Raw genomic sequence first — 25,957 nt, 5'->3', positions numbered from 1 at the left:
TCCCTGAGGACTACGCTCTCTGACAGAGGCGCAGACATGCACCTGTCTGCCTCTTTCATAACCACATTCAGCTTCACGCTCACTGAACTCCTCAGCCCGTTCTGACCTCGCCTTCGCCCCTAGCCGCGCGTGCCTCTGCAGCCACTGCACAACGCTACGGAAAACACTGAATCACTCAAATACCATTACACCCCCCATCCTTTCTAATCCCTTTCCAATGCATCTTTGTGATCAAAACCAGTCAAATATGGTCCTGTGGTAAAACGCAGTTGAAATGTCCTTCCACATCACAATGGTTTGGCAAAATGTTTCTCAGATTTCACCTGCTACCAACTCAACATTTAGATAACTAAATTATGTAAAGAAACATTACACAAGGTGGAAACTTAAAGTTACAGCTTCAAAACAAAAAGTTTAAAAGTGATGATAGAAGAAAAGGGAAGAAAGTCCAACAATCAAACAGAACAGAAATCGATTTGTAGGAAATGATTGATAAAAGAAATTATTCTCGATCACCTGAGTGTTCAAATGATAAATCAGTCGAGATTCACTACAACTACTTTCCTTTAAGTATAAATTGAAAAAAGTAGCAACCTTTTACGGCTCATGAAAACCAGTTCCCATTTTATTAACTATGGATTCTCGCAAAGGTGAACAAACTTTTTTTTTTTCTTGTGCATTAACAGGATTTACATCCTGGTGTATTAATTGGGCCTGAAGGCAACAAGTTGTCTGACTGAACCTGGAGGAAGTGATGCTGGCTGAGCGCATTAGACCGACTCATTCTTTGCGTGAGAAGCGACAGCCACACAGAAACTGACTAATGCACTAATAACTGAACAACCTTACAAATGATATGAAATAACTCCGGTAAAACCATTACAGCTACAATACAGCAGCTTGAAGTGAGGGAAAAGTCACCAGATCTCTCTTTAGAAGTTAGGCTGATATTCATTGATGCACTGATGGATGAATAAAAGTAGAGCTCGGAGTGCGTATTAAGATTACACAGTAAAAATATTGGGTAACAATGGGATGCAGTATTTAATTCAGCCATTTTCTGATTAAAGCTACTGAACATATTTAGAAGAGAAAGCAAAAAACTGGACAGTTTAGTCTCCACTGCAGAGACTAAACAAGCTCTGGTCACACCTGCTTTGACAACTGATGATTTAAAGGTGTTTTTTGTTTAGTTTTTACAATCTATACATAATCTACAGAAATATATATCACTAGGAGGTCGCTTAGATTTGTCATTTGTGTAATTATCAGTTGACCCCAAAAACATGATCAGACATAATTGATTGAAACAGGGTGTCATATAAAATCTTAAGAAACATTTACTGCTAATTTGCATTTTTGAAGAAATGCTAAGAATAAATAAATGAGAATAAAATGACTTGTTTATAGGTACGAAATGGAGCTGAATGGGTACGAAACGGAGGTATGAACTGCCAAATATTTAAATTAAAATATTGTTCTGATTTCTTTTTTTTTTTAGAAGTTTAAAGAAATAATTTAAGGAATAGCAAGAGCAGGATTTACATTTAAAAAAAAGTGTCTCATCAGTTTGTCCCCATCTTCAACACTACTTACACTTTTCCTAGGAGATGTTAGTGAAAGTGCCAAAATGTTTACTACAGTGAGAAAGTTGGTGGAAAACCATCTTGAACTGACAGTCAGCATAAAAGTATTAAAAAAAAAAAACCCTAACCGACGAGTTTTTATTTTTAAATAAATCATAAACATCCCTAGATTGTGTCAGAGTAAAATCAAAAAGTTATATCTCGTCCATCTCGCCGATCTCGTATAGCATAATTTTTCACTCCCAAGCACACGAGAAGAAAATGAGCTGTATAATTTATAAAGTGGACATGACGTCACCTCATTTAAGAAGTGAGAGTGAGTATATTACAGGTGTGGGTGTTTATTAAATGAAGGAGCAACATTTTTCTACAAGGAAGTTTTGGACCCGTCTTTCTCCGACTTTTGCCTTCAGCTGACAGAGGAGCCCTGCTGCAGATGGAGGGCTAAGCCTCAGTGATCTCTGCTCGCTGGAGGCATCAAGCGCAGTGGCTGATATTAGCAGGTGGCGTGAGAGTGAGGATATTAAAACATTTGTTAAGAGAGGCAAACAAAAGGTCTGCATGTAGTTGTGGTCTTGCATATTCAAACTTTGGTGCAAACTAAAGCAGAAAAATATTAATAATAAAAAAAATAAATAAATACGAATGACTATGATTACAAGTTTACTCTCTCCAGAAAGAGTTGGCATGATCATCAACAATAACAAGATCAGCATGGAAAAATATCCAGGATCGTGTAGAAACCAAAACGTTCCTGGGAATGTGAACTTTGCTGCTGTTCCAGGTGAATATCGAAGTCCTCCACGACTCGAATGTCACTCGTTTGTTTATGTTTTTTTATGCGTTGAAGATGTTTTGGTTTTTTTCCCCAGGGTGAATTGACGCAAGCAGCTTTTCACTAGTTTGAATTTACGATTAATTTTCTGTAATCCACATGGGTAAAAGCAGAGATTCAGCCTCACATACATCCAGTAATATTTGGTTAAATTTCAGGTTCTCTTTTCGCAAATGGCATTCTGGGTTTTTGTGGAAATGTGAGAATTCGTGTATTTCATTTCATTGGCTTGTTTTCTACTTAAAACTTTTAAGTCAACACCACAACACCGGGATTATGCCACAGCAAATGTGTGCTATAATCAAAGTGAAAGGTAATATTAGAGTGTGTGACTATTTTTGTTTTGGTGCCCTGGCAATGCGTTTACTAGGACATGCATGTGTTTTATGTGAATTCAAGAAAATAAACCATAAATTCTATTTGTGAGCCCAATTATCGTCTTAATCCTTGAAGCAAAACGGTTCAAAAGATAATGAAAAGACTAAATTAATGACATTCATGTCCATCACAGGTGTACGAAAACATCCCTCATTCCCACTTGAATTATCAGGACAGATATATGAATGTCTTCCTGAAAAAGTTAAGTAAGTAAATGATAGGAGGGTGTGTGTCCGACAAGTTTAAACAGATTTCTGAGCAGGACAAACGGATGTTTGTATTCATATATTTTATATAATGTATATCAAACTAAAACTAATACAGCATCAAACTGAAAAATGTCAGAAAAAATGAAAACTAAGGAGAAAAAAGAAAGAAGAAAAAAACCCTGAATCAATCTGGCGTGTGGAGCAGTGCATGTTAAAACCAGAGGAAGCAGAGAGAGACATCGAGTCCCGACCCCCGCAGCGGGCAAAACGTGGAGTTAGGCAAAGGCTAATGGGGTAAAATACAGGTGGAGATGAGGCACCCCAACCTTCAGAGGGCAACATCTAGTTGTGATATTCATTTTATTACAATTTTAACATTTCAGTTGTAATTCAAACACAAAAACCTAAAAAAAATAATAATAATAAAAAAAAAAAAAGCGGCCTCGGTGTGTCAAATGAGGAAACAGGGGAAGAAGTCCTTAATTTTTATTTATTCTCTTTTTTTTTTTCTGTGACAAAGATTTGTCTACTTAGTCTCTCAACACTGTTATTGTTCTTCGTGTTGTGAGAGAGAACCATGACACAGCAGTTTGGAGTCGTGAAGTTGTCAGGTGTGTGAACAATTGAGGAAGATGGACAGAGATTCGGGGAAGGTGAAAATTTGGCTGTGTGCTTGTGACATTGTCCTTTCTTCTCTGTGCAACACCAGACTTTCATGTACCACAAAACAGGCCGTGGGCAGAACAGCTTATTTGAACGTGTGTGTTTGAGTGTGTGTGTGTGTGTGTGTGTGCGTGCGTGTGTGTGTGTGTGTCACTGGATGTGCATGCCAGTGTATGCTAGTCTGAGAGATGGTGGCATATGTGTGTTTGTATGGTCAGCCCAGACGGTGAGGAGGAGGGGGCCACGCTCTGCGACTAGTGTGCGTCCGGCCAGTTCGTCAGTCAGTGAGTGGGTTCTCTCAGCATTCAGAGCGTCCGCTCCTATTCCTTAGCCTCCAGGAAGAGCGTCTCCTGAGGAAACAACTTGGCCTCCAGCAGAGTCGACCCGGGATCCAACTGGGTGATCTGAGGAGAAACGGGTGTGGGGAACATTGGAACATTGGGTCGTCTCAGATTAAAAGTCCTGGAACAAGCCAGTGGCTCATTTCAGTACTGGTCAAAATAAGCAACATTACTTCAACACAAGTAAAACACAAGGTAAAACTTTTATTTGAAGGGGTTGTTCATAAGACTGATATGACACTGTCATAAATTATGGTTATGAACTGGTTATGAACACAAAGAAGTCTTTATGAATGTTTATGACGGTTGTCATGAAGTGTCAGTGGTAAATAATGACACTTTTAATGCAAAATTGGCACTTTTAATTGACTTTTAATGCAACTTTTGAAGTAACTGCATTAAAAGTGTCATTATTTACTGAATGACACTTCATGAAAACATTCATAAAGACTCCTTCATGTTCATGACCGATGTTATGTCATGTTTATGACAGCGTCATATCAGTCTTATTCACTTGCCTTCAAATAAAGTGTTACCAAACACAGTTCAATTTAAATAAATAAAATGAATGTATTACACTAACAATGTATTTTAAATATAAATATACTCCTCTATAGAGGAGTATATTTACTCCTCTATAGATGGTTGAAAATTAACTATTTCAACCATCTTAATTGAATTGCTTCACTTGGTAACAAGTAATTCAGTTGAGTTTATCCAGCATAATTTATTAAGTTGGTTTAACTTGACAAATTTAAGACAGTCTTACTCAATTTAGTTTACTTCAAATAAACAAGTAAACTAATAAAGGATCTTTTTTTTAAAAGGTTTTTTTTTTGTTCAGGCGACCTTTATTTGAGAATAATTAGACAGGGAAGTGGGTAACGAAAGAGAGGGGGCAACGGACACCAGGAAGTGAACCTGTGACGGTCGTGTCAAGGACTGAGGCGTCCTTTATTTGGGTTGAGCGCCAACGCTGCGCCACCACAGAACCTGGTTGGTACAGGATCTGTCCTAGTGAAGCTCGAGTCATGACGTCAAATATAAAATACAAACACGGCAACAAACTTATTTTTATCCAAATAAAATCAAAGTAAGTTTCTTTAAGTTAAACATGTGTAGGTTTTGAGTTAATTTAACATAAAAAAGTAAGTTGTCATCACGAAACCAAAAAAATAAAAAATTAAGTGAGATTAACATGAACTACAGCCCAAAATATACTTAATACTCTCTCTCTCTCATTGCTTAGTGTGTTTACTTTTTAAACTAGAACAAGTCCAAACCAGTTTGCCCTGAAAAGCTGCAAAAGGCTTGCAAAGTTATTCATACTCACTGAACATTCTCACATTTTATCTCACAACAATGACATGTTAGGGTTTTACAAAAATAACCCCAAATAACTAAGTGAGGTGAAAATTTTTACCAAGCCTCCTCTACTCTGACAGCCCAAAATACAATCTAGCACAATCACTTGATCTCAGAAGTCTTCAAAACAATTATTGGAGTCCATCTGTTTTCTAAGATTATATTATACAGCCCGACTTAAGATGTGATCAACCAGAAGAGGACTTGGCTAAATATGAATGCACACCAAAATGTTCATAATTTCTAACTGGGGGGAAAGAAAAGTGAAAACTCTTGTTTTTTATAGACACCACATATAAATCCTAACAAAACACAGTGGAATTGAAGTCGTAACATAACTAAATGTTGACTGTAAATCTGTTTTCCCACCATATCTGAAACGTTTCAGCCGCCTCTTCAGAGTTATCCTTATTAAGTCAGAACTGCTCTTCAGCCAATTCACTGCTATTAAAATCCTTCTGTGACTGACAGATCTGAGAGATCCGCTGGGATTTATACTGGAGAACAGTGTAGCTGTAGTTTTACGTGTGTGTGTGTGTGTATTATTCTAACATAATGTTTGCAAAAAAAAAAAAAACACCCCAAAAAAACGTTTAAGCAGAAATGTGAGCTGCGTGACTCCAGTTACCCTGAGAGAACGTTTTGGTTTGTTTTCTTAAAAGAGCTCCGATCCAGAACAAACTGATGAAGATTACAGGCCAAGAGAGGCGAGTGAGAGAAAGCGAGAGAGAATTAACCAATGTGTTTTTAAACGACTAATAAGGACTAATTCAAGCAGCGAAAGAGGTCAAAGAGAAGCATCGCTAATGGTGTAAAGGAGAGAATCATTTAGCGGTGCCGAATGCTCCTCATAAAAGCAATTCTGTAGAAAGGAATAACGCTGTGCCACCCACAGCGCCGCTGATCAGGTTAGCTCACAGAAAGGGGCTCGGAGCTGTTTTTTACCAAACAGGACAACCCGACTCTCCCTGACATCAGCCAACCCTGTGGGCCTCTTAGCTTATGTGAGCTAATCACTGGAGGTTTAGTGTTACATTGGGCCAATCTAACACCTGGGCCAAGCGGGCGAGGTGGTGTGACACCGAGATGTGTCCGGGGCTTATCTGATCACTGCTGCGTCAGCCCCGTCTGATTAGGAATCCTTTCCTAACGTCGCAGCGGGTTAATTAGCCGGCTCCCTGTACCTGCTGTAGAAAGGTCAGAGGGCAAGCCGAGCGCCGTAAAGGTCACACCCCCTACAAGTAAAGTCACGGTCTTCACACAGACGGTTGTCACACAGTGACCGTGAACTGAGCCACAACTCTACTTGTTCTCACCGGACGCAGGCAAATTACACAGATCTTTATTATTAATGTTAAGAGTTGTGGCTCAGTCACAGTTAGGGAGAATGTCTGGGTTAAGAAATGTGACTAACAAGGTTTGGGGTGGTATGTTGGTTATTACTCTATTATAATCTTGAATAAAAATAATTGTAAGCATTTTAAAAGGAGTTCAAACAGTATGATCCAAGCTTTTATTTAAAACTAAATGAGGAAATATTACTTATAAAATCTGCTAATTTATTACAGAGAACTGAGTATAACTTTTCAAATTATAAAATAGATCAAATTTAATGACTGGGTTCAACATTTAGAATGAATGGCTGTTAGTAAAATGGGTAAAAAAAAATATTCTCCTTGTTTGTCATTCTGATGTTTGTCAAGTAACACAAGCACAACAAGCAGATACCTTTAACATAGAAATTATTTTCAAGTTTGCCTAAAATACCCATCTTTCAGCCAGCTGACAAGCAGTGTGTAGCAACGTACTGATAACAGGTAAAACAATGTTTTAACAGCGAGGCCCAAAATTATTTATAGTCCTGGCAGGAATAGAAAATTGTTGTCAAATTACTGTTTGTTTTTGACCGGCATCACCCAAAAATATAGTGAATAGTATGAACTCTAATATATTTTTTATAACAATTATGCATCATAAATTATCTATATGATTTGAGATGAACATGAGAATATTTTTTTTGGCATGACAACACTGAAACCTTATGAGATTTTTTGATTGTTCATCTTTGAAGCTGGAAGGTCTCTGTACCATCACCCTAATCTTTCGGTCTCTCCACAAATTCTCTATCAGATTCAAGTCAGGATTCTACCTGAACCACTAAAAAAAAATATTAATTTACATTGAGAAGAAACATGTTGGTCCCATTAAAAAATCACTTTAAACCTAAATCTGCCAGGGGTGTGGATAATTTTGGGCCACCTGTGTAACATTTATTAACTGCAGTTTGTTTTTTGACATGTAAGATTAACCAAAAATTTAGACTATGCACCTTACAAATCTAGTTTTAGCTTTAAAGTGCGTACAGTGCAAACTATTAAGTTACATTTAACACTTCTTAAGACCCTTTTTTCTACAATTATGAATTAATTTATAAGCACCGTTATGAATTATAGAAAATAAGTTAAAGACACATCTAATAGCATGTATTTAACTAAGATGTTCAACTGATTATTTAACATTCTGGATATTTTTTTTCTTTTTTTATGTAGTCCACTTTTATATTAGTTCGCCAGCTATCATTTATGCTTTCCTCTCCTACACGCTGACCCACTTTAGGCTGTAAAAGGGTGAGAAAAGAGAAAGAGAGCAAGAGACGTCGAGGAAGGTTGGGAGGACATATCAGCGTGAGATAAACTCTCCATCTCCCACAGGTGTTGGAAAATGTCACTCCGTGTGGAAGTTGGGATCACGTTTTCATCTCCTCGTCCTCATTTCAATGTGTCATTTAGACTCTTGACTCCCCAGCAGGGTTCTGGGCTGTGGAGAGAAGCCTGTGTGCGTGAGCCGCCAAAGGTGGAAGGAAAAAAAAGAAAAAGGCGAACAGGACCGCTGCGTTCCTTTTCCCACCTCGGGAGCGGCGCGTCACAAATGGCTGCCATGCTAATGAACCCGACAGGCTGTTGTGACACCACAGCATCAGGTAGGAGTAAATGAGGCTTTGTGGTGGGAGCAGGTGTGTGTGCGGAATCGGCACGAGTGTGTGCGTGTGTGTGTGTGTGTTCCGAGAGTAAAATTGGGTGGAAAGGGTTTGTGCACCAGGGAGGGAGAGCAGCATCTGACTCTGAAAAAGAGAAGCAGGGAAACAACATGCCACACTGACACAGGAGACGGGCGCCATCGGTGATTGTTTACATTGTTATCCAATTAACAGACCATAAGCATGGAGGCATCTGTCAACAAACAAAGCTGTTGTTTTTCCTCTGCTCTGCCTAAGCCATATCCTCTCTTCTCCTGCCTATGCAGCCACACGTGCATTCATAAACACACGCAGCCATACAGAACAGGACAGAGATAACCGTCTAACCTCCTCGAGTCAATATGACTTTCAAATCAGACAGTGAAATCAATAAGCGGAATTAGAGGAGGGCTGGAAATATGACATCTGCCTTTTGAGCTTCTCATCCAACAATTAGAAGAATAACATCTGGAGCTAATTAGCAACGGGGAGAGAAATCCCACAAATCAGCAGAATAAGAGCTAAATTGACTTTTTGTTTTTAAACTTGAGATCAATTTTAAAGAGATAATAAGAGAGATAAATGTGATACCTTGCATTACAAAGCCTCACTTAAAAATTGGATCCAAACAAGAAAACAGATGGGGGCTTTTCCACAATCTTTAATTTTCTCTCTCTTGCCTCACTTATTTAAGAAGAAAAAATAAATAAATAAGTAAAATCTTTGTATTTACCATCACAGGAACAAGGTGTCTCAACACAGTTAAAACCGCATAATTAGCTATTAATGTGAGTTTTAAAATAAACAGCGCGATTGTACGTCACTGGAAAGAAATGAATAAAGCGGGCCGATAAGAGAGGAGGCGACACCGAGCAACGCTCCGCTGTGAAAGAGAAGAAAGGCAAAATAAACACGGGGCCCTCAAGATGTCCGTTTCCAGCGCAATCAGACGTGCAGCTGAAATAACGCATTTTTAATGAAGCCATTACAGGCCCTGCTATGTTAATTAAAACCAAATAACTTGTCTGTTTTAAACTAGTGTTGTCAAGTGTTTATTTGGCCAATTACAAAAGCAGTGGGAGATCATTATCTGCTGCCAGGAGCGTTGACAGCATGTAGTGCTGGGGCGTGAACAGAGCAGAACAGAAAAGAGTACGGCACTTCAAAGGACGGAGGAAAAAGACTGGACTGGGGGTAGGACTGAAGATTTAAAGAAAAAAAAAATGGAGGAGAGAAAGAAAGAGGAGTGAGGAGAAGGCAGCTTGTTCTTAAATAATCAACTTAAAGGTGAATAAGAAGTGTTTCTAAGAAGCTCAATTTGGGGAAAGTTTAAAGGGATGAGGGGGAAAAAAACCCAATAAAAGCTAAAAACCCAGAGTTGAGTGCTTCATTTTCTCTTTGTAGATGTCCAAAGATATTTTAAAATAACCTGCGCTGAAGAAGAGATTTTTCTTTGCAATGTTTCTGTTCAAAAATGTAACTGAACAATCAAAGCAAAAACTGTCCTCTACTCATTCAAGCCCCGATAACTCGGCACAATTTGGCAGCCATTTTTAGATAAACTTTGACACAAATCTGGTCTTTTTCAGTTGGAAACGTGGCCAACATTGCATTCTTTACTGTATATGATGATATACAGAGAGTTTAGAGAATCACTGGATGAATCTGTTCTGCTGTTTTAGTTTTGATGCTCTTCAGCTGTGATGCACCTGATTTAGCTGCTGTTCACCAAGAGATTCCCAGAGAATCCCCTTTCTCCTTTTCATTGCAACTTTTGTCATTTACTCAATAAATACCACAAAATATTGCGATAAAATTAAGTGATTTGAGATGTCGCATAAGCACATTCAGATGTCACAGTCTTCATAACAGAGTGCAAAACGAGCCACGCCATCTGCTACATAACATTTAATCTCTGTGAAGTTTGTGCTTTCAACTCTGACTTTGAGTTAGATGTAAAATGGACTACTTATAATTTAGTGGTAAAGAATCCTACCAATGTTTCTTCTGGGGTTTTTTTTTAATGAGGTATGACCGGCTGATTTGGAATATTGAACAATTCAGATGTTTTTTTGGGGGGTTTTTTTGTTTACAATGATATCACATAAAAATGCGTTGCTGTTTCTTTAAAAGAGGGGGTAACTTTGAATGTTACATAAATAAGTACCGTAGATAATATTCTTTTCTCCATCAAAGTATATGTCCCTAACCTTAAGATGACTTATTGAACCCAAACGTTTCCCATGGACATGGAAGCATTTATAGAAGAAAATAAAAAACAGTGGGAGCTCTTAAGGTTTGACGTGTTTAATAAATGGTGAAGAAAAACTTCAGTTAATCAGATTTTTGAGGAAAATTGTCCCATCTCTGGCCACCTGGTTGGTGCGTCTCTAAACCTAAAATCCACAAATCTTTACACAACGCCATCTACTGGCTTCTAATCCAGAATAAACTTCCTCCTATCGCAGATTCCTCTGATAACAGTAACAGTGTGCTAAACTGCCAAAAATCTTTCAGCAAAGCAACAATAAACAAAACGAAACGTCGAGCGAAAAGCGATTTGAAGACCAAAATCCTTCTTTATGTTCAGAAAAAGAAACACTTAATTACGTTAGAGCCGGTGTTGATATAAGATGGAAAGACTGTTAGAAAAAAAAAAACCCAAAGAAACAACAAACTATTAAAAGTAAAGGCTGCTTAACCTCCCACAAGTTGTCCCAGGACACCTTCAGATAACAAGAAAAACAAAACCCGGTTTTGTAGCAGATGTAAAACCTATTTCAGCGCAGACAACAGCGTCTTTCTTTGTCACCGTTTATTTTCTTTCCCCCCATCTCTCGTTTTACATAGGAGTCCAACGCTGGACGGGGTATTAGGAGGAGGAGGTGACATGCATTACAGTATCATGTTGAGAAAACCCAATACATTTGTTTGACATTGTTTGGGTTTGTGTGAGCGGCCGCACAGGAAGCGCCTACTGCAAACCGTTTTAATGGCAGCCTCAACACTTTTCCCGCATGCCGAAGGAAGAGCTTTTTTTTCCTCTTTAAGTATCAAAGAAAAGGAGGGGAAATTCTTGAATGAAGAGCTGAAAACTGAAACACTGAGCCGCTCAACACCCTCCCCTCTCCCCCCCCACGCTCTTCGTCAAACCCGCTGACAGTCATAGAAATGGAGGAAGGGTTAGTTCCCTGAGCACGGCTAAGCCTGGTACAAATGATGCCAGTGTAAGGCCTGCTGTAGTGCTGAAGAGATAAGCCTCTGATACCAAATGTTGACGAAGACACTGAGTCCAAAATGTGGAGACTAATAGACACTGGCTAAGGGAGAAGGGAGGTTGCAGAAGCATGAATCAAGACATTTCTAAACATTCAAGTCATTAAAATTCAAGCTGAAACAAGATCTGCAACTAGATACATACATGAGCAAAAATAAAGTTAGCTTTTAATCCTGGAGAACACCATCATAATTCAGCTCCGAATAATTTCCTAAAGTTGGATTCTGTAAAGCTAAATGAGCTGAAAAGACGGAAATGGTGAAGCAGCACAAAGAGCGACGGAAAACTTAAAGAAGGTTTCAACAGTTGTGCGGTCTTACAAATGCAATAGTGCTCTATCCTCTATCCTCCGAGCCTGGCAGAGCAACAGTGAGAGCGTCTGGACGGGATGGGAGCTTTCTATGCTCCCTCTCATTTAATTACAACACAGAGCTGCCGGATTAGACGGGGGCCTGTGTTCGCAGCCTCATACTGGCACTAACACTCGGCTGCTCGCCTTTCGGTTTCCTGGAATTATCTCCCGTTTTCTACTTTTTAATATCGCCGCCACTTGTCTTCTCTATCCTTTTGTCTTTCAGACTGTTTCTCTGATTAAATCTTTTCTTTGTTCAAGCGTTTGTCCTCTCTGTTTCTTCCCTCACCAGCTCTGCAATCACCATCCTCTTCCGACTCCTCTCCCCCCCCCCACCACCCGCTCTCCTCTAATCCTGCCATCCTGTTTTTGCTGGAATTTCATCTGCGACGCAGGCACATCTTTATCTCTGTCTCAAACACATGTTTACTCTTGATTATAAAGAGACAACTGTGAATCCTTTAAGTGACAAAGTTGTGAGCGGGGCATGTGTTTGCCTGAAAATATTTGTGCATGTGTTGAATTGTGCGATGCCGACGAAACGGGAGTGTGAGCTGCGCGTTAATGTGTGTGTTAGGTGTTTGTGCCCCGACAGTCTCTGCAGACGGCGACGGCGCTCTGCCCGGGCAAGCCTACGCTCACACACCTCTTTGCAACCACTACCACCCTTCAACATGCACTCCTGTCCTGATTAATGGAAATCTAGCAGCATGGCTAATTAAACTGGTAGTTAGAGCGGCGCTCATTAGCTCGCTACCACGGAGCGTGGCGACCAAGCCCTCTAATGACTGGTTGCAGCAAGCTGACTGATGCCAGGCATCAACAAAAGAGCCAAGGAGACTACCACTGTTAGCGCTGACAACTGTATCCTAACATTGTCAAATTGTACTGCAGGGACAACGGACAGATAATAATTAATATTCACTAAACAATACATGGACACAGGAGGACGCAGAGACAGATTCAACACTGTAATAGCTCAGAAACAAGAAAACGAAGGCAGCAGTACCGCAACAGCGCAAAACAGCAGCACTAAGATGGAAGCAGAAATAGAAAAATTGAATCATTAGAAAATTACAGCGGATTATCTTTACCATAATCCCTGCTGTTTGCCCGAGGTTTATCTCGTGTCCAGCTGAAACAGCCAATTACAGCGGAGGAGTTTTCCAGCAGAGATGATCGTTATAACTTAACATACGCCAAAACCTGCTGTGTCGCTCTGTTCTAGTCGACAACATAAAGGAGGATTAAAGCACTTACATCGTTGTAAAAACGGTTTTCAATCAAATTCAACAAACCATTTGAGTTTCTGTATTATTGGTAATGTCTGATGTACAGCTTAGCATGCTGCTCCATCAGTTAGCCTTAGCGCTAATACCAAATTCCCTCTGCGGCTTCATGATGAGCCAAAACATCTAGACCTTATTTCTGTTGCAGGATACAAAAGAGCTGAGGCATTTGATCGAAGCTCTTTCCCAGCAAGTAAAAACATGTTCACCGTATGAATGTACTGTAGGGATGTTTTGAACCAGTTTGGGTCCTGAAAAAGACATTTTTAAACGTTTAAAAAAGGATCACTGAATAAACTTGCATTTCTCTTGCTGTTGTACTGCCATCACAGATTCTACACGTTTCATCATGTTAAATTTAAGGCTGTAGATAAAGTTTAGATCTACAAAAGTTATACAATGCGACTCCCATTCCCCACAAAGTCTGCAAAACAAGAGAACGTTTTCTAAAGATTTGCCTAAAGACAATTAAGCGGAATCACACTAAACTCTTCTACCAAACTAAATCATCATCAAGTCATAATACAGTCACGTTAGCCAAGTTCTTCGGCAAACTGTTCTGCAGAAAAGCATCGTCAGCAGGAGAAAAATGTGACATTATTTAAGACAAACTGCAGCTGAATGTGTTAAATCAGATATAACACTAGGAACAAATGATAATGCTGTGTGAATTTAGGTGAAACTTGAAAACAATATGAGAATAGAAAGGTCATCCTGCAGAGGTTTTGGTTAATAAAAAAACTAAACAGTGACACATGAACCCGATTAAATGTAATGGATTTCTTTCTGCTTTTTTTTATTTTCTGCATAACAAAAAAAAAAAAAACATTCAGTAAATAGTGGCGAATAATCTCCAAATTAAATTTGTAAATGAACAAATATGAACAAGAGTGTCAGTTTCCCCACTGTTATTTCATATCGGTAAGAAAATATGCAGAATGCTCACATTTCTACGAGGGAAGGTGGTGAGGATCTTGAATTCCTCGAAGGGAAATCCTTTGGAGGCCACAAAGTCAAAGAGGACCTGGAGCCGACAGCTGCCCAGGAAACGCCGTTCCAGAAACTCGCCGCTCGGCGTGCGGATTCTCAGTTTGCTGATTTGCTCTCCTGACTCCTCATCGGGCTCAGGCGGTAACGCCTGCTCCAACGATAAACGAATCGCCTGAAAACAAAGAAATTAATCCAGAGTTTTTATTATAATTTGTATTTACATGATTTTATTGACGCTGCTCAAGGGTAGCAGACAAGTTTGCATTTAGGTTCTGGTTGGATTCAACTACAGCTTCCCATTTTCACAAGCCAATCACATTTGTTGGGAGAAATGTAAATTTTAACAGCTTAAGAGCAAATTTAGAATAGATTGCATTATCTTGACTTGTAAATTAAAACAATTTATACAAACTGATAACCTTTTTACTTACCTTCAGCTGTATAGGAAACAAAGTTCAGACATGTGAGGGACGACTGGCTGGTCTAATTTTAGACATGCAAAAAGACACTTAATATGAAAACCTACATGTGAAAAAAATTAAGCAAGGAATAAAAAACCTGTTCAAACAATAATATGGACGGGAAATAATGTATAGTTCATCATGTACCTGGTGAACAATACAAACTGAAATCTCTCTGTTTCAAAATTTGATTGACAGTAATTAATATGTAGTAATTAGCAGCACAGTACCACAACTCCATGAAATTTGAGATTTATTTGTAGCTAAAAACTAAATAAATATTCAGAATGTTTCCCCATAATGTTGAACTTTTTGTTTTTATCACTATTTGTATAAAATTTTAACACTTCTACCATTTTGTTTGTCACCGCTGTTGGGATTTCCTCGCTTCCCCCTTATCTCTCCCGTTCTTGCCCCCTCCCTCGTCTCTTGATAATTATCTAGGTCTGTCCAGTGTGCTGCCTGAACCAACATGGCCTGCTGGGCCTTTACTTTAATAAAGCCAACTGTGAAACACAGGGAATATCTAATTTTCTCCATGTTGTAAAGTAAATCTGCCTCTGACACTTTAAGGCAACCAGACCCAGAACGGTGTCTGTGAGCTGAAAGGAGAAGACACTTTAAAGAAAAATAAAGTTTGGAATATCTTATGTCACTTTGATGTTCAGCCCACAATGCCTTTCCCCTTTAAATATCAAAACATGTAAAACAAAGCCCAAAGTCTGTTTGATTCTCTGTAGATTGACATTAATTAATCAACCCTGTTGTACTTAGATTATTATTAAATTAGCTGCCCTGTGTCTCACCCTGTTCCCTAAAGCATCGTGTAGCTCTGAAGGTTGCCAAGTTTCAAACAAGTATGATAAAAAAAAAAAAAGCACCAAGTGTGAACTTTCTTCATTCTCTGACTTCTTGTTCTACTAAACTGAGACTGACGCTGCGGAGTATCTCTTCATAAAATACAGTTTTGTGTATTTGTTTGATGCAGTTAAATATTTTTTTCTAAGAGACACATAAATGTGGCAACGTGTTCCACATCAGACTCCGCGTGGATCAAAATGCACAAAGACAAACATCAACTGTCATCTTTCACAGCAAACCTAATCATTTCTCCAGAGCTTCCAGAAAAACGTGCTTCAGCTGCTCCCCTGAGCGTCTCTGCTCCTCACCCCTCACCTCCTCCTCACCCGCCTCCCCGCTTGTTGTTCCTGTTTGGCCAGCCGGGGAGCATATGCTGTGACAACAAGCCCCGGCTTTATTTACACACCATAATGCAATTATATTTCATAAGAGTGTACAACAGTAGCTCATTAGCAGCTTCTGGTGTTGGGTGGGCAGGGTAGGGCGCGTGCCGCTCCGCCATCAGCTCCCCCAGGTACACGAGCTGATGCTGACTGAGTTAAAGGGGCCCCCGGGGACACAGTCACACACACATACACACACACACGCGTAGCAGACAGAAGTGTGCATTTTGGACATTTAAATGCAGTGAGTGAGCACCACAGAGAAGCACATCCACCCACACAAGGGAGATAGCGTCGTACAAGAAACCACCGCACACGCGTCTGGTCAATTGCCGGGCCCAGGAAGGCCGGCACAAATAATCAGGAGCATCTCTCCGTCTATTCACCTGCATCAGCAGCTCCGCTCGGCTAACCGCAGAGAGCAAACAGATGACGAGCAGGGGAAAGAGGAGCACCTGACAGCCACACAACTGTATGCTAAGACCCCATGAAGGAGGTAAATAATAATGCCAGCTCACATACAACCCCGCCCCCAATTCAGAGGCTCTTACTTTCATCTCCCTTTTCTTTGCACAAAGGCACAAAATCACAGGGACGGCGTTCCCTCTAGCATTTGCCCTCTCTCTGGTGGCAGCTTGAGCTTTTTGTTGCGTCTGCACTTCCTCCAAACCACAGCACGCCAGATCGGAGCGTGCTCAAAAGTTTACAGTTTTCAAAAGAAAACTGTAAACTAACAAAATGAGTAATTGCTAATTATAAAAGGGTGGAGCACGCTGTTCCTCATTCGTTCATTCTCATGAGTCAGGCGACACAATGCAGTTGTGTCATAGAACAAAAGTAATTACTGCTTAAGAAGAAAAAAAAAACATTTCAACAGAGTAGCCGCTATTAATTGTTCTAATAGGGGAAGCAACTTTAAATTGATTAAAGATAATAGTTGTAACTGACTGAAGACTCAAAGTTTGCAACTTTCACTATGAGTGAGATGCTTAAAAATATGCAAAAGGTATGACAACCAGTAAACTGTGTCTATATCTATTGCCTACTCAGGCTGCTGCTTATAAACATGGAATGAAATCCAACCAGAGAAACCTGAATGTGTTAACAGTAAAGTTTTAAACCTGTATATAATGGAATAAGTTGAAATTAATAAAGTCAGGGGTCTTTTTGACCAAAATAAAGAAAACCAAAAATCTCAGAGAAACAATAGAGTCTATTGTTTACAGTTAATTATGCTAGATATGCTAATCGTTAGTGTCCTGTTCTGTTTTACAGTGACTGATCTCACACACAGTGTGACGTTGCCTCTGCTCCTGATCCAAAAAAATGACAACTCATAACAAACAGAAAATTAAGCATAGTTTTCTTTACTGAGGTTAACTACACTTTAAAAACACAAAATCTTACCAAGAATTTTTATGTCTTGTTTCTAGTGCAAACGTCTTACTACACGTGCAAAAAGACTAAACTAACTTACAAGTAAGTTTTCAGCAAGAAATATGGGCTTGTTTTAAACCAATAATTACTTATTATTGATTTTAAAAAGTACTAGTTTCACTGGCAGATTATTTCACTTATAATTTGTACTTTTAAAAAATAAATTTTAAGGAATTATTTACTTAGAATAATTCCATATATATCTCACTGAAAACAGACTTGTAAGTTAGTTTTGTCTATTTCAAGTGTACTAGGATATTTGCACTGCAAACTAGATGAAAAATACTAAAGATTTTGTGGTTTTGCAGTGCACTGTTCTAAAAGAAAAACCGTGAATGCCTAAAATTGGTATTGGCAGGTTTACAAAACTGGAGAGATATTGATCACAAAACTCTGATCAGATCATCTTTATTCTAAGTGGATATTTTTAGGTCTTTAAAATGGTGATTTAATGTTTTGTTTTAAATAACCTTAATGCTTGCTACACTTCTTAGTGGGTTAAAGATTTTAGCCGTCTAGCTCATAAGTAGAGTTGATTTATTAATAAATATAGAAAAAACAATCAGAAACAACCCTGTGTCTACCGGTTAGATAAAGTAAAGAGCCATTTAATAGTCTGTCACCTGAGCAGCGCCAGTAAATACCACAGAAGTTTTGTGAGGAGAAAATTAATTTCAGGAGAACTACATGAAGGACAGTAGGTGGACCATTCGTGGTATTATGTACTGTTTTCGCTGTGCATTGTTGGCGCACTACAGTGATATAATTAAGAAGCCCCGGTCAGGAGCTCCTTTGTTGTCATTTGTTTAACTCAAGTGACGAATCATCTGAGCGAGCCGGGTCACCCAATACCTGTGCCTGCCTTGGGCTTTTCTGCTGTTGAGTAAACAGCAATCAGTGAGGACTACACTGTATTAATCTGGACGGAACAACATCGCTGCCTTCATTACTGACAATTATTACTTTCCTGTGTGCGTGGCATTGTGTCTGCCTGTGTGCATTTGCCCCCATTTTACAGACAATAATTGTTTTCAAGTGAATATGCGTGTTTGCTTAGGTTGTGCATTTGTTTGTGCATCGACCAGTCTCCTCGACCTGCTGCCGTCTTTTGTCCCGCTAGGTTTGAATATGGTGCTGTCTGCGTCGCCAATAGAAAGCAGTTGCACAGAACAATGACAGTGTTTATGGAAGGTGACATTAACAAGCACTGGATATAATTAGGATATTTCCTCCTTTTGAAATAGATATCTGGTTGTGAAACCTCACCACACAAGCGGGGTTCTCCGAAACCACCATCTAATTAACCGATCAGAGCAAACGCTCGGAAGCGCATAAAAATAAGGTGGAAAGTCTCTGTTCTCACCTCTTTCTCCTCCTCCTGCTCTTTTCTCATCTGTTGCAGACGGACCTGTTCCGCTTCTTCTCTTTCCTGGGTTTCTCTCTGGCAATGGACATTTTTTTTTTTCAAAAAATCATTAATGGGTCAACAAAACACAAATGGCTGCTATGCCGACTACCAAGACTGTGTCACTTTGCCTTGTTTAATTATTAATCCTGTTTTATCAGTGATTTAAACCACCTGGTCCCCTTTGATATGCACAAGGTCCTTAATCCAGAATACACAAATCGAATTACACATGAAGTGATGCAGTGCCTTGCAAAAGTATTTGTACATATTTGAATGTGTTTTATTGAGATATGATAGTGACAGAGTGGTGCGAAGGAAAAATGATATATGGTTTTTCAAAATTTCAACAAATACCAATTGAAAAAGCATGAGATGTGCTTTTTTAGCTTCCTTTACTCTGATATCTCTAAGTGCAAACAACTGACCTCAGATGTGATCATATTAGTAAATATGAAGAGTGGCAAGAAGCAGTAAGTAGTCTTATTTGCAGTTTGCCACAAACAATACAATGATCATATTATTTGGAAGAATGTACTTTTCAGCCCACATGTAAAATGTGTCACGCTTCAGAAAACCAACACTGAAAGTCATTCTTAAAGACAAGTGGTGGCAATATTGTTTAACTTCTCAACAAGAAAAAAGAAAAAAAAACAGAGTAATATTTCTTTTTTTTTTATGTTGCAACAGCAAAATCAAGAAACATTTTAATTTCTGGTCTGGTATATTCTGATGCATACTGCAGTGAAATAATATTTTATAAGTTAAATCTAAAAAATATGCAAAAACTGCTGTCTCAAGATGCAAAAAGCTGGAAGAAAACCCCAAAATACTTCCATATGGATTTACATACAAATCTACATCAAATTTAAAAACAAAATGGGTAACTCCACATTTTAAAAATAATTTTGTGTTGGCCTGTAACATATAATCCTAATAAAATACATAAAAAATTGTTATTTTGTCAAGAAACAAACGTGATAAGGGGCATATCATCATGCAACAGATTCAGACTCTCAAAGATAAAAAAAAAAAAAGTGCCTTGGCTGGGGGAAAATAAATAAAAAATCAAATACACAGTAAACGTGGAAACACTTCAAAGTCAGAAAAGAACAAATCCTCTTTGTTCTGGACGTACCTTCTTTCTGTCAGCCTCTAAGGACAAGCGATAGGCTTCATCCTGCTCCCTCTTCACCATCTCCCTGGCCTCGCGCTCGTCCTGGGCGGAGGGAGAAAGAGAGTCGGGCCTGTTTAACTAACAACATAATAAAAGGACACAACGAGAACAAAACATCTAAGCTGAGGTGCCGGTTATAGAAGCCAGGAAGAACCGGGGCAAAAGAAAATGCTGCATGTCAAGTGTGGTTACGTACAAACATCAGGTATGAAAGAGTAGCAGCAGAAGGGATTTCATTGTGACTGGGCTGTCATTTACCAGACCCCGAACCTCTTTTATGTTTCCTATTCTGAGTTTCACCCTCCCTTTCTCTTTCATTCATTCTGCCCCTCTCTTCCTGTTTGTACAGAGGGAAGGGGACAGGAGGCCTTTCTCTTTCTACCTGCTGTGGCTACAAAGTGTTTCATAAAGACTCGGTCTAACTACGAGGGTCCCATTCTGTTAACGCTGCACAGCCATTAGTTTTCTGTTTTCTGAAGGCCCATGCTGTGTGCCGACCCGGATATGGCAAAGTACGCTCATTGTGACGATCAGAGGGCTACTGTGCAACTAGGCGGCTAAGCAAAATGGCAGCGTCTATTGTCGCATTGAATCGGAGAATGCAACGATACATTTGTGCTTTGGGTTGACATAATAGAGGAACAGTGAAAGGAAACTGTAAAAGAATGGCAGAGAGGGACAAAAGCTTCAAAAGTGCCTGCCATCAATACACTGACCCCGAGTCACGCAAACAGGTCAGAGTGTGTGACGTACGATACTCCCGTTAGTATTTGTAAAATATTTTCCGATAACTTTTAAGGCATTAATTAGAAGAATCATGAGGCAAAATGTTCCTCTAACATGTATCAGCACAAAGACTGTGATTCTGAGAGCTTTAACTTTGGAGAAAAAAAAGAAAAAGAAACAGATTTTCCACAATTAAATCATGGCTACTGTTCAAGTTGGCACGACATGTGGCATCTTTTAGTGTTGATGATACACTTGGTATTGAGGGGGAAAAAAAAAATCAAGCTGTCACACATTCAATGTTTGCAAACAAAATAAGAAATTTAAACTGCTCTTCTTAATTTGCTTTTCAATTTTGGGACCAAGCGGCTCAGAGATTAAGCTGCTTCCAGAAAAAGTTGGGATGCTGGAGAAAATGTAAATAAAAAAAAGAATACAATAGTTTGCATAGTATTTAAAGTCTACATATGACACACCGATCTGGAGAATTTTGATTTACTTTGTGGAAAACAACATTAGGCCTTTTGTCAGTGTTATTTATTTTTTTTATGTGACATATTCACTAATTGGTTAAGGTTGCTTCTTTAGCTCTGAACATAAAAGTTATATAGAAAAAAATGTAGACCATTATTCACAATGGAAGTATGGAAAGTATAGAAGGGAAAGAGCATATGACTGACTAGAAAATTGTTTCTCACGTATTACGATAAATGAAGATAAAACAGAATTAAAGATCAATTTGATGGCAGGCACTTTTGATCAATTTCAGGTCCCAAATTCTTTGTTCTCCTGACGAGTCGAGTCAACAAAGCACTCTAGCGTACATACAAATCCAGACAAGTTTGCTGTCAAAAAAACCTTTAAAGAAATATTTCCATTCATTCATCCAAAACAACTGAGGTAGCCTAATCTCAAAGAAAAATGTAGGATCCTCCAAATTCTAACCATTAATTTGACATGTCACTTGTTCTAGAAAGTTACCAGCTGCATAATTGTTGAAGCCCCCTAAAAATTCTTCAAAATAAATGTAAACAAAGCATCAGCTTGCTTTTTTGCTTTTAAAAAAAGTCAATCCAAATTTCTAAGAAGTTCTAATTAGTAATTTATTAATTATACAAATTTTATTTGCATAGCACCTTTCAGCAACAAGGCATTTAAAAGTGCTTTAAATCATAAAAACACAAAAAATGACTACTTAAGAATTCTTCAACAAAGAATGTTTTTACATGCATATGCATATAAAAACATGTGTGGAGACTATTTTCACACTTTATAACATGTTTATGCAACATGACCTGAGAACGACCTTAAAAAAAACACTTGTAGCGCTGACAGAAGCAGACCACAAAACCTGAACAGTCACCCAGTTAGTAACAGCTAAGCTAAAACACAGACAACCCCAGGAATGACTGTTGTCTCACTAAGGCTGCTTGGAGTCAAAGTGCAGCTGCTACAGATCCAGACAGACACTGAAGGAAGAGTCATGGAGTTATGCCTGGGCTGAGTGAGTCTCAGTCTGAGTATTCACTGGGAAAGAGGGTAAAGAAATCAAAGAAAACAAGGAGTTTCACCAATACGCTCTTTGGCAAGAAGGACGAAATGAGCAAAGTTGAAGATGAGTTCATTCACTGATGAAAGGAAGATGGCCCTTTCATTTCAAGGAAACTGAAGTAATACGGTTAATGAACATATTAAGTAACAACCTATTTCGTCATTGTTACTTATCCTCTTAAATATTTCATTTTGTGAGTTATTTCTCACACAAAGAAGATCCATTAATTCACCCATCGTATTCGTTAACAAGACCCCAAAACACTTGGAACTTGTGAAAGGTTCTCGTCCTGGTCCAAAGAAGATCTTTTCTCAGTAACAATCGCTTTACTCAAAATATTTTTGATTTACATTTAACATTGAAAAACTGATTGCTTTCATATCCCAGGAAGTAATAATAATAATAGAAAAATACAAAATAAATTAATTGGAGAAAAAAAGAATTGAAAAATCTGCCAGACTGAATATGTCACATGTCAATAGCTCTTTGGTTGAAACAAAAATGTGTACATACCACCAAGTGCCACCCGCACCAAATGTCTACTAAGATCTTCTTAACCATTCTGTGAAATGCTAAGTCTTTGTTTCATGCCAGTTTTAGAGTGTTTACTCTCTGCACTTCTCTGGTGCAGCAGCTTGTGTTTGAACAATATTTAACATTTGAAGACTTTTTGCTTGCAGAGCATTTTACCCAAAAAGAGGATGGATATTGTAGAAAAACACGCTCATGTCTATGAAAATAAGAAAAGTATCCTCTTGATGTCAATAAACTGCTTTCCCTTTGGCAACAATAATAATAAAACTCAAGCTAACCATTCTGGGCGTAGGCGACGCTGCACGTACATTCCTCTTGCTATAAGCTGTCACTAATGATTGTCTTTCACCAACAGTGACAAATCCAAAAGAAGCCAGTAAATTGTTCAAATATTAACAACACAGAGACAAAAGCTGCAGCTCAGTACCCAGGAACTGACTGGAACAAGTTTAACCCTCAGGCTGTGTGCATATGTGTGTGTGTGTGTGTGTGTGTGTGTGTGTGTGTGTGTGTGTGTGTGTGTGTGTGTGTGTGTGTGTGTGCGTGTGCGTGCGTGTGTGTGTGTGTGAGAAAGAGAGAGAGAGACCCATTAGCTGATCATAACTCATGCAACAAAGACGTTATGAATCTCACAACCGCATTGTTAGTGAATCAGTTTGGTTGGCTGATTCTTTTAATATTTACCAACTATTCCAGAGTGACAAGCTGTCATCTGTAGATACTGTAGTTAAAAAACTGTCATGGATGAGTTTGAAAGCCTGACAAAAAAAGTTGTGTATGTAGGACTGAACCACAGTTAATGACTTAAATACGTCTCATCATACTTTAAAACTCCTCCAAAGTCAAACATAACAAATTGAAACATCTCCATTAAAGCTTCATAGCAAACAAACATGAATTTAGCCTTGCTTTTTACATGATACAATTAATTTTCAGTCTTTTAAAAATAACGTCTGAGATCAAACGGTAGAAGACGTTGCAATCAAATTCACAAGCTCCAGCCGTACCTCGTCTTTGATGTCTTCTTGCTGTTGTGCTGTGAAAATCTCCATCGCTCCCATTAACCTCATCATCAGCTCGTCCACCGTTGTATTGCCTGGAGAAAAATTCAGAAAATAAAATTTCCAGCGCATGGTTTTTAAACGTTAATGACGACATTTCTCTTTGATTCACCTTGAATAACATTTAGAACTTCGTTGGATGTGCGTTTGCCCATGACTATAAGGAGCAGGGGGAACTGGTCTGTCTTGTACGTCCGTATAGTCTGTGTTACCACGCTGCCAAAGTGCCTCGTACACATCGTCAGAAGTCTGAAAAACAAAGAAACACACTCCAGCTTATTTGCTTAGAAATGCAATAATCTCGTCAGAATTTGTAACTTGAAATAGTACGAAAAGGGGATGCGAAATTCATAAGCATGCGCACGTATTTTTCACAACAAATGGAACTGGTACGCTCCTCTTAGGCTGCGTTGAGAAATGAAAAACACACACAATTCACGGTATTAAGGACTTTAAAACCAATTCGGCTTTTTCTTATTCCATCAGAGTGACATGCTATCTCAATTGGAGGCGTAGATGAATTAGTATTCCTCACCAGGCGCCCAGAATTGATAGGGCAAGAGAGGATTTCTTATTCCATTACAAAGACAGAACTTTTTAAATTAACATTTCAGAGAGGGAAAAGGGTAGCCGGCAGCCGGGGCCCCGCCAAGCTCCCTGTAAATGTCATAATATTAATGAATTGCTATAGACTGAATGCAAATATAGATTAGCTTTTTCTCCCGCCTTTTAATAAGATCTACTTTAATAACTGAGTGGTAAAATGGAGAAGTAATGGAATGGGTGGAGGGGGGGCAGGTCAGAGAGAGAACGTAGATAGAAAGGCAGCTGCCTGAGAGAGGGGTGTAACTCATTAAAGATGAAGTCAAAGCTATAGAAGCTGCTTGACCAACTTTCAAGCTAAGAAATTGAGCACCAAATCTCCATGTGATAGTAATAATCTCCAAAAACTGGGATGTAATAGTAAAAGAGCAGGGAAGAGAAGTGCTTCTCTCAGGCTGTAATTCAGTCAGAACTTTCCCAAATGAACTCCGAGTCACCCTTGACTTGCAATGAAAGAGATGGGTCACTCTAATCTTATGGATCATTTTGATCTGACATTTGTCCCTGTTCAGCCCTCGACCCAGCCGCACCATAACAATAGCCCACAGGGAAACTCTAACCTGTAATGAAAGGCCAGAGAACAATGGACAACAACTTGAAGGGTAACCTAATCTTAAAGCTCTAACCAAGCACAAGCCAAGCTGCTTTGGTTTCCAGCACAAAATCGAAGGAAGTCAGTCTTCCCGAATGAAAACAGTCAAAACGGCAACATCAAAACTGTACAACTAAGACACACGGCACCACATCGACTACATTTCCACTGTGATTTAAGATGCATCTAGGACTTAAAACACTTTTGCATTCGGGTGGAAAACAAGTACGGACACCACCCCTGAGGCTAAGAGGAAGCAGAGTTGCTCCAGGAAGTGAGGTGAGCAGTTCACTAACATCATCCAGGATTAATCTAACATGGTGAAGAAGGTAATTGAGTCCACACAAAGTCCACGAAACATCAAAGAAAAAACCTGACAAATCTCGCAGCCAGCTTATTTAAGACTCCGTGTCAACGGACAACATGATTGACAGCTTCTAATTTGTCACCCATCCCGTCTTATTTTCTTTGTACTCATCTCTACAGCAAAAATAGTTAATGTTTCCCCGCGCTGTCGCCTCGCATTTCGTCAGGCCCAGTTCACGCATTAAGATATGAACCGACAGGGAGCAGCTGACGTTTGCTCCAGTGAGCAGCTGATGAATCAGGTTAGTACAGTAGCACTGCGGGGAATGTTTCTGCAAGCCACCTGTACGGTTAGCAGTCTGGGAACCGGATGCTCCGATAGCTCACTGTGTCGTACACACTTTGTTTCAGAGCTAACATGGACAAGTTTTGATTTGAAAGTGACATTTTGTTCTCCCTCAAAAGCCGGTTATGTTTTCAGGTTGGCGTATGTCAAAAAGAGTAGTCAGGCATGCTGAACAGGTGTGAAAATTGGTCTGTGAGAAGTGAAGCCTTCAG

General features: G+C 39.1%; 1 protein-coding gene across 1 annotated transcript in view; it reads right to left on the bottom strand.

Annotated features, from left to right (window-relative positions):
* Positions 1 to 3,481: 3,481 nt before the first annotated feature.
* Positions 3,482 to 25,957, bottom strand: part of faf1 (Fas (TNFRSF6) associated factor 1) — a 69,306-nt gene continuing 46,830 nt past the window's right edge. The window contains exons 14-19 of the mRNA XM_008407878.2: positions 24,011 to 24,147; positions 23,845 to 23,933; positions 19,987 to 20,067; positions 18,807 to 18,884; positions 14,258 to 14,473; positions 3,482 to 4,075 (exon numbers count right to left, since the gene is read on the bottom strand). Coding sequence (XP_008406100.1) covers positions 3,992 to 4,075; positions 14,258 to 14,473; positions 18,807 to 18,884; positions 19,987 to 20,067; positions 23,845 to 23,933; positions 24,011 to 24,147 — 685 coding nt within the window. The 3' untranslated portion in view covers positions 3,482 to 3,991. The remainder of the gene's footprint in view (positions 4,076 to 14,257; positions 14,474 to 18,806; positions 18,885 to 19,986; positions 20,068 to 23,844; positions 23,934 to 24,010; positions 24,148 to 25,957) is intronic.

This window comes from Poecilia reticulata, linkage group LG4 (genome assembly GCF_000633615.1).
Source record: "Poecilia reticulata strain Guanapo linkage group LG4, Guppy_female_1.0+MT, whole genome shotgun sequence".
In the NCBI taxonomy this organism is placed as follows: domain Eukaryota; kingdom Metazoa; phylum Chordata; class Actinopteri; order Cyprinodontiformes; family Poeciliidae; genus Poecilia; species Poecilia reticulata.
This window is presented reverse-complemented; position numbering and strand designations above follow the sequence as displayed.